At 42.5% G+C, this 9,629-nt stretch overlaps 1 protein-coding gene across 1 annotated transcript; it reads left to right on the plus strand.

Moving 5' to 3' along the window:
• Positions 3,482–9,301, plus strand: LOC8069868 (probable galacturonosyltransferase 4). The gene is made up of 9 exons (XM_002444155.2): positions 3,482–4,044; positions 4,157–4,191; positions 4,293–4,334; positions 4,419–4,491; positions 4,646–4,851; positions 6,713–6,984; positions 7,085–7,442; positions 7,528–8,103; positions 8,669–9,301. The coding sequence occupies exons 1-9, from the start codon at positions 3,936–3,938 to the stop codon at positions 8,942–8,944; spliced, it is 1,947 nt and encodes a 648-aa protein (XP_002444200.1). The 5' UTR covers positions 3,482–3,935; the 3' UTR covers positions 8,945–9,301.

Below are 9,629 nucleotides of genomic sequence, written 5' to 3' on the forward strand. Positions count from 1 at the left end.
CACCGCGACCGAGCGAAGGCGACTCCCCTGCCGTCTCCTCTCCGACGCACGGCCGCACCCGGCACCACCAGTCCACCACCGTAGACCGCAGTCCCCTCCCCTCCCTCCCACATCTCCTGGCCGCCGCCGCCCGCCGCACCTCACGCCCCTCTCATCCCGTCCGGTCGTCCCCTCTTCGGCTCTTCTGCTCTTCATTTGTGTCCTGCGATCGTGACACCTGCAGTCCTGCTGATGTCGCGAGCTGGAGGAGAAGAGCGTGGTGGATCCAGCTCCATGCCACCTGAAAAGCACCTGGGCCTATCGAGCTACCTTCGTCTTGAAGAACCGCAAGTGCCAGTGCCACTGCCACCTTCCTCTGTCAAAGGCAGCACGACTGGATCTATTTCAGTTCTAGGTAAATCTCCTCTCAGATTCTAGGTTCTATTTGTAGTCTTTACTTTAGGTTCTTGGTTACAGACTTGCTGTAGAAATTAATACAAGTTTAATGAATTGATAGGGTCCAAGAGGAAAACAACTGACCTTGCTAGTAAGGGGGCACTTGTTATGACTGGATCTGCATCTTCAGCAGCAAGAATTATTCCTAAAATTCCACTTAGTGGCAGTGGCACTGATAGTGGCACTGGGACACCAGTAGAAACACAGGGAAAACAACCAAGTATTGATGGTAGTGACATGCAGACACAGGGCCAAGGTGTTGAACGTGCTGCAGATATTGTTTCTGTTGATGATGATGATGGTGAGGCAGATGAACTTACTCCTAGTAAAGGGAAGAGGCAGAAAAAGTGCACATCAGATGTGTGGAACTATTTTACCAAGAAAACGGTGGTAGTCGAAGTGAATGGAAAGAAATATGAGCAGCTATGGGGTTTCTGTAACTTCCCAAATTGCAATACAAAGTATAGAGCTGAGTGTAGCAATGGCACTACTGGATTCAGGAACCATCTAAAGTCATCACATAGCATTGTAAAGGGGCAGCTACAGCTTAAAAGGATAATGGGAAAGATGTCACAACAATTCAACCCTACAGGTATGATCAAGAGGCCAGTGTGAAAAAATTATATTTGGCAATAATCATGCATGAGTATCCTTTTAATATAGTTGAGCATGACTATTTTGTTGAATTTGTCAAGTCTTTGCGACCTAGCTTTCCATTAAAGTCCAGAGTCACTGCTAGAAAAGAAATAATGGATATATATCTAGCTGAGAAGGAAAAGTTATATGCATATTTGAAAACAGTCACATGTCGTTTTAGTACTACCATGGACATATGGACATCATGTCATAACAAGTCTTATATGTGTGTCACCTTACATTGGATAGATGATAATTGGCATATTCAAAAGAGAATTGCAGCTTTTTTTCAAGTAGAGGGACGACATACTGGTCACAAGTTGGCTGAGATTTTTACTGAGGTCATGGTTAAGTGGTTTGTTGAGAAGAAATTATTTGCCTTGACTTTGGACAATGCATCAAACAACTTGGTGGCTGTTACAGATTTAATTGATGACCTTACACAGAATGGTAATGCGTCTTTAGTTTGTGATGGCATGTTTTTTCATATTAGATGTGCATGTCACATTCTCAACTTAGTTGCTAGGGATGGGCTAGCTGTTATTAACACAGCTCTTGGAAAGATGAAATCATTGGCACTAACCGTGAAGGGATCTCCCTTGCAATGGGAGGAACTCATGAAGTGCGCAAGAGAGTGTGGGTTGGATACTTCAAAGGGCATTCAGCTTGATGTTTCAACCAGGTGGAACTCAACATATTTGATGCTCAGGGATGTCTTGCATTACAAGCCTGCTTTCTTAAGGCTAAAGACAGCAAATCGCAGTAAGTATAAGCATATTTCTCCTGATGATGATGAATGGAAGATGGCTGTTACAGTTTCTCAGTGCTTGAAAAAGTTTTATGATCTTACTGTACTGTTATATGGTTCTTCATATCCAACAGCAAATCTGTTCTATAGGGGTTTTTGTGAGATCAAAGAGCTGCTAGATAAATGGTGTTATAGTTCAGATTTTATTATTAGGGAAATGGCCAAATCTATGAGTGAAAAATTTGAGAAGTATTGGACTTCTTCCAATACTGCTCTTGCTGTAGCATGCTTCCTTGATCCAAGATATAAGCACAAACTTGTAGAGTATTACTTTAGAAAGTTCTATGGTGACTACTTTCAAATTAAACTTGATCATTTTCTTGATACTGTAAAGGACTTGTATAAGTCCTATGCTACTTCTAAACCTGCATCCTCAAAGGAAAAGGCTTCTGTGAGTGCAAATGAATTAGTCAACCCAACAGATCATGAGAGTCAAGATGATGAACTTGAGAGTTTCTTATATGATGATTGTGGGCCTGATAAAAATGAAGTAAATGAGTTAGACAAATATATGGCAGAGCCACTGTTGAAGCAAAATCCATTTGATATTTTAGCTTACTGGAAGAACAATACAGACAAATATCCAATTCTTGCACAAATTGCTCGGGATATGATGGCAATACAAGTGTCAACAGTAGCTTCTGAGTCTGCATTCAGTGGGGCTGGGCGAGTTGTTGATCCCCATCGTAATCGTCTAGATCCTGAGATGGTACAAGCACTGATTTGCGCCAAGGACTGGATACATGCAGCAAGCAAAGGTAATATTTTCTTTTGTTCTTTAATCTAATTGTCACAAATTATTTTTCTAGCTGATCAATCTGAACTACAATATTGTGTGGTATTTATTTTGATTCTTAGATCCCAAAACATTCCTACAATTGTGGCTGAACTAACACCACCGGAGACGGTTTCTATTAGTACTAGCCCCCCCCACCACCGATGATGATGAGGTATGTAGCTTAATTGTCAAACAGTTCTATAATTGCTAAAGTTTCTTATATGAGAGTTTCTTATATGTGCTGAAAACTTTAGGGAGAAGGACAAAGTGTTTCAGTTCCGGTTGCACTGAATGAAGATGGTGTGCTGTGAAAAACTGATGTGTCGTAGTGTTGTGTGTGCTGTTTCACTGTTGAGGATGGTGTGCTTTCTGCTGTGAAAACATGTTTGTATGAGCGCTGGTGGACTACTTCAATTTCTATTTGTGAACACTTGTTGTATTGCTATTTTAAACTTGTGACTTGTGAGCATGTGGTGTATGGATAATTCATATTTGTGTCAATTATGATCTATGGTTTTCTAGTATTGTATTCATATGGTCATGGTCTGGTCACTGGTATGGATAATTCATATTTGTGTGATTGTGATCTATGGTTTTCCGGCTTAAGTTTTCGCTTACCGCTCGTTTCCGTCTATTTTCCGATCGTATTTATCCGTTTTCGTATTACCGTTTATCCCGCTACCGTTTTCGTTTCCGGCTGTCCGGCTTCCGCTCCCGTTTTCGTCAAAATGAAAACGATAAAACGATTTTCCGTTCGTTTCCGTCCGTTTTCAACTTTAAATGGGACGGCGCATGCGCATCCCCTTTTTTCCCATGGGAGTGGGACTGGGACGGCGCCGTACCACCGCTCCGTCGCAAAGTTCGCAGATCACGCTCTGCTCACGCGCGATTTCCTTTGATCGCCCTCCCCTCCCTCCCCTCCCTCTCTCGGATTCTCTGGCGGCGTCGAGCGGCGCGTCTGGAGAGGTGGACACCGCCGCCCCCGCCACGTCCGCTGCTGCAGCGCGCACGTACTCCTTCCCTAGCCAGGAAGACTCGTATCCTGGTCGGACCTACTCCCTCGACTCCTGTGCGCATCGCCGGGCGTCCCTCGTCTTCCTCGGCGAGAAGCAGCCCGTGCAGCCACGAAGCAAGCCGGTGCGCCTTCCTCCCTCATAGAATCTGCTAGTACCCGCATCCACCTCGTCTGCCCAGGAATGGAGGGGGAATGTCTGCAGTGACGGACTGAGGGGGAACCCAGGGCCCAGGCGAACTCACCGCGCAAAACCAATCGCCGAGATGGCGAGGGCGAGGGGCAGGTTGGTGCTGCTGCTCCTCCTCGCCCTCACGGTGCTTTCCCCGCTCGCGCTCTACACTAGCCGCCTCCCCGCGGCGCTTAGCCCCATCCGTAAGCGCTCCCTCCCCCCTGCGTGATCTGTTCCAGATTTGAGTCCTACTTGGCCGTTTTCTTGTTCACATTAGGGCTCTTAACGATTTTGCTGCCCCATTTTTGCTTGCAGAAACGCAGGATTTTCCTGGAGAAATCACGAATCAGGTGAGTGGCTTTTTGGGTTGTTTTCCTCGGTGGATTTGAGATCCTTAGGGATTTTTCTCTGGATCTTGGTGGTTTTGTTTATTGGTTAAATGTCGTGGTAGGGCCGTGGCGGCAAGGCAGACAAGCTGAATGCACTCCCTCTGGTAAATTGCGGCCCACCTTTTTGGGATTTTTTTTCTTGGTCAAAGTGGCAATCGGTCACGGATTTCCGTTTGCTTTGGATGCAGGAAACCGTGAGCTCTTTGAAAGAACCTGTCGGCATTGTCTTCTCAGAGGAGCTGACTGAATCTAAGAGCCAAGGTACATTGCTCACCATTTCACCATCTTTATTTCGAAGCATCACGTTCTTGTGTTTGCAAAGTTGGTGCAAACGTGTTTTGGAAGGAGATTAAGCAGTTCCAGATTTGCATTTTCATTGTTTGTCTAAGATCGTTTGTGCATAAACTGTTTGTAGATTTGCCGTTGACGAAAGTAGGGGAGCACAAGAGCCGCATGCTCTCTGAAGTCACGGTTGCTGCTGATGGCACCACATTGAAAGCTGATGAAGTGATCGAGCAAGTGACGACGCTGGAACCACAGGATGGTAGCTTGGTGAAGGGAGCAGGCATATCAGATGAGCAGGAGAAAAATATTGGATCACAGCAGCAATCTTCTTCTGAGGTTGGTATTTTTAAGATTTGAATGCATCCTAACAAATTTTAGTTGAGTTGTCACCTGAGGATTAGTTCTATGAGATTTGGGACCATGAATTGTCATTTGCATTATTGGAGTTAAGACCAAGTTTTCAAATCGGTTGGTAGGTGATGTCTATCTGCACTTATTGCACCTAACCCCATGGTGCCCAAATGCCCAATACTAGTGCTTTTATAAAAAATATTGTGGCTACTGGAGGGTTGTGATACCTTTCATTTTTCTTGGCACGTCATGTCAAATTAATTCTAATGTCATTCAGCAATTTATGCTATGAGGAATACACTTGTTTTGTCTGGTTAAATATTCTGATTGTTATGTAACCTGGTTAAAATATTAGTTTGTCATGACTAAACCAATAAATTCTGGTGTAGTGTTTTGAGTGCCTCCGCTCACTTACATCACAAATTCAATGTGTACCAAATGTTTTGTCGGGGCTCTCTTTGTTTTCTCTGTGAAGTCTTATTGAGCAAGTTTGCGTCAATCCCTTTTACAATATGAATACAGCTGTGATGGAGTTATTCTTGTACAGTTGTCAGCTAGGGATTCATTGAGTTGTAGTTCATCAACATTTGCATTGGCCCGTGATTAGCTTAGCCCTGTTTGTTTCATTCTTCAGGGTGCAGATGAGGCACTACATGAAAAATGCAACTGTTCTCGAATCTTGGTGATTTGGTTTCATTCTTTTTTCGTTACACATGCTTACACTAACCCCCAAGTTTTGCCTCCCAATATTCTTAACTTCCAATATGTTAAATCATCTCTTAACATGGGATTCTTGTATTAGCTTTGCAAGTAATGCTAAAAGCTTGAACTAAGGCCCCCACTTTGTGGCTTATTTAAAGTAGAACATCATCCAAATATTCCCTCAAGGCCTCACATTTAGTGTCAATAGTGTTGTTTTAGCTCTTAGCCTTTGAACACCGGGCTGTCGCTACTACCAAAAGATGTAAGGGAAAACTGGAACTAAAGTTGACGAAATGTTACAAACAATGGGAAGAATTAGGGTTTAATTCCTTCTTTGTTCTTTGACCTCTCAAAACAAGGCACCTTTTATACATGCCCGTAGGCTTTCATTGGATCAAAATGCCCCTGCAACCACTACAGATTCTGGGCATATTCCCGTCTTCCTATTACAGAAACGACAAAACCCGGTTGATTCCTTCCCCGGATGGAGCTGCCTCCTGGCTTCCACTGGTCCCCCTGTCTCTCCCTCCGAGACGCGTGGGCCCATTGGGACTGAGGCCTCTCGACTCCCTCCGCCCCCGCTTCTTTCCTTGCCATCGTTTCGCCTGCCACACCTCGACTTGATGGAAAGACAGGCGATTAGACCTGCAACCATAACACCAAAATGCCAGCGACACTGTGCGAACGTTTCTCTTTTCGCACACGGAAGGGGAAAATGGTCGGGCGCGCCCAAGCCGAAAAGGAGAACAAAAGGGAGGGCGAGGGGGCTTCGACCCAATGCTGAAACATGTTCTTCCAAATCCCCTCGTCCCTATCGCCGTAGAGGACAAAAATCTGTCGCTTGTGTAACTAGCAAAAAGAGGGGTATCGAGGGGATGGCTCACCCCCCAACAAATAGGAAAGTTGCAGTTTCTGACCAAATAAACCAAACAGGCATTGTCTCATACTCATGAAGCCATGATGCCCAATTATTTAGTCAATATTTTCCTCTTTTACTTCGTTTCGTCTACATACTGCAATCAGCCAATCACATACACCTTATCTTCTGCCATAGTATTCTTGTATTTTGTTTGGTAGAAAATTACTTTCATAGTTTTTCATGGATCCTGGATCTTTATGACCTTATCACATGACCTATTCACAGGAAAGTTCACAGGACACTATGCTTAAACAGACACCTGAAAAGGTTATTGTGGAGAACTCCCAATCAGCTAAAACAGATGGTAAAACTAAAATCACTGTTTTACCTGATGTGCGGATCCGAAATATCAAGGATCAGTTGATCAAGGCAAAGGTCTACCTTGGTCTTGGATCCATTAGAGCGAATTCCCAGTATCTTAAAGACCTACGGCAGAGGATACGAGAAGTTCAAAAGGTGCTTGGTGATGCATCCAAGGACTCTGATCTACTGAAGAAGTAAGGCTCTCATTATTTCTGCTGACTTGCTTCATATTATAGCATTTTGTTGTGCATAGGAATCAGTTGGATGCAGTAACATTTTCATCTACTTGTTCAGTGCAAATGAGAAGGTTAAAGCACTGGAGCAGATGCTGATTAAGGGAAAACAGATGCAGGATGATTGTTCTATTGTTGTCAAAAAGCTTCGAGCTATGCTTCATTCAGCAGAGGAGCAGCTGCATGCACACAAAAAACAGACTGTTTTTCTGACACAACTTGCAGCTAAAACCCTTCCTAAAGGTCTTCACTGCCTCCCCCTGAGACTAGCTAACGAATACTTTTCATTGGATCCTGTTCGGCAGCAGTTCCCAAACCAACAAAAACTCATTAACCCAAAACTGTATCATTATGCCTTGTTCTCGGATAATATACTAGCAACAGCGGTGGTTGTTAATTCGACAGTGTTAAATGCTAAGGTATGTAAGTTTAGTACTTTTATGGTAATATATTTGACTTTTAACTGAATGATGACATCATACTGAGTGGAACTATTGTTTCCAGCATCCTTCTGATCATGTTTTCCACATAGTAACCGACAAACTGAATTATGCTCCAATGAGAATGTGGTTCCTCTCTAATCCTCCGGGGAAAGCAACAATTGAAGTACAGCATATTGGGGAGTTCACATGGCTAAATGACAGCTACAGTCCAGTACTCAAACAACTTGGGTCCCCGTCCATGATTGATTACTACTTTGGAACGAATCGTGCAAACTCAGATTCAAACTTGAAATATCGAAACCCGAAGTACCTGTCAATCCTTAATCATCTGCGTTTTTACCTACCTGAGATTTATCCGAAGCTTGACAAGATGGTCTTTCTTGATGATGACATAGTAGTAAAGAAGGATCTGACTGGCCTTTGGTCAATCAATATGAAGGGGAAGGTAAATGGTGCTGTTGAGACATGTGGAGAGAGTTTCCATCGCTATGATCGATACCTGAATTTTTCAAATCCTATTATTGCCAAGAGTTTTGACCCGCATGCTTGTGGTTGGGCTTTTGGAATGAATGTGTTTGATCTGGCTGAATGGAGGCGGCAGAACATAACACAAATCTATCACTCGTGGCAGAAGCTTGTAAGATTCTCACACCTTTGTCACACTGGGTTATTTATGTCAGCTCATTTTTCTCATGTTTTCATACATGTTTATGAAAATCAAATTAACTGTGCTGCAAGTGTTAGTAGCAGTGTTTGTTTATGTTAGGGTTCAGTAGTAAACTAGAAGTTTCTTGGGGGTTATACCTAGAAAGGATGCACTGGGAATACCCACAATGCTTTGAACCATATATTCTGTGGAGTGTTAGTCTATACTGTGCAACCAGAGAAGATATTAATTCTGTTGCAGATTTTGTATGTGATTTTTTCATTCAGCATTAAGCTTACATTATGAGGACATTAAAACTTAAGAAAGATTTGGGACCATATTTTCTATAGAAAATGTATATAAATATTTTTGAACAATTTTTCTCTGTTTTAAATAATGTAGAAAACTTTGTTTCATGACTTATATTCAGTCAAATGTATTTGATTCTATTCTCAGTTTGTCTTCTTTCATGGGAACTTTGGTTACATGGACTCATATGATTCAGTACTGAATAGTTTTAAGTTGATTCCTCTTTTTTTTTTTCTTCTTTTTGCAGAATGAAGATAGATCACTCTGGAAACTTGGTACTCTCCCTCCGGGTTTGATCACATTCTGGAACAAGACATTTCCCCTCAGCCGATCATGGCATGTTCTTGGTCTAGGTTACAATCCTCATGTAAACAGCAGGGACATTGAGCGTGCCGCGGTCATACATTACAATGGCAACATGAAGCCCTGGCTAGAGATTGGCCTGCCCAAGTACCGGAGCTACTGGTCCAAGTATCTGGATTATGACCAATCTTTCCTGCGGGAATGCAACATTAATCCATGAAGGAACCTGGTCCTTCTAATCCCTTCTGACATAACCAATAGCTTGTTTTCTGTCGATGTGCCCTTTAGTGTAGTCAGCATAGTATTCAATTTGATTCTTGCTTTATATTTCAGTTGTTAACATGATCTCTTATTGCCTGTGCTTCTTGTTGGACCCCTTTGCATAATTGCAGATATAGCTGTAATGTTTTTAGAGTAGATGCTTTGGAGCATGGAAAAATTTAGATAGTGCAAATGCTCTTAGGTGATATCGCCTTTTTGTACTGAATGTTTGCTGCAAACTTGGTGATCTGAAATTTGGAAGTAGACTTACCCAACAATTTAATAGGCATTCAACTGGTTACCATATTATATTGCACCCATGACTTTGTTGCGATGTTGCCCTTTCATTTTGGACAGAAACAGTAGCAGAGCTTACAGCCTGTTTGCTTGAGCTTATCTGTCGAATTTGTTAATCATTCAGCAGTATTTTTCTTACAATAAGGCTTGGTTTAGTTTTCAAAAATTTTCAAGATTCTTTGTTACATCGAATCTTTGGACACATGTATAGAGCATTAAATATAGACGAAAACAAAAACTAATTGTACAATTTATCTGTAATTTGTGAGACGAATGGACAATAATTTTCAAATACAAATGAAAGTGCTATAGTAGCTAAAGCCAAAATTTTGTGTGAACTAAACAAG

This window comes from Sorghum bicolor, chromosome 7 (genome assembly GCF_000003195.3).
Source record: "Sorghum bicolor cultivar BTx623 chromosome 7, Sorghum_bicolor_NCBIv3, whole genome shotgun sequence".
Taxonomy (NCBI): Eukaryota; Viridiplantae; Streptophyta; class Magnoliopsida; order Poales; family Poaceae; genus Sorghum; species Sorghum bicolor.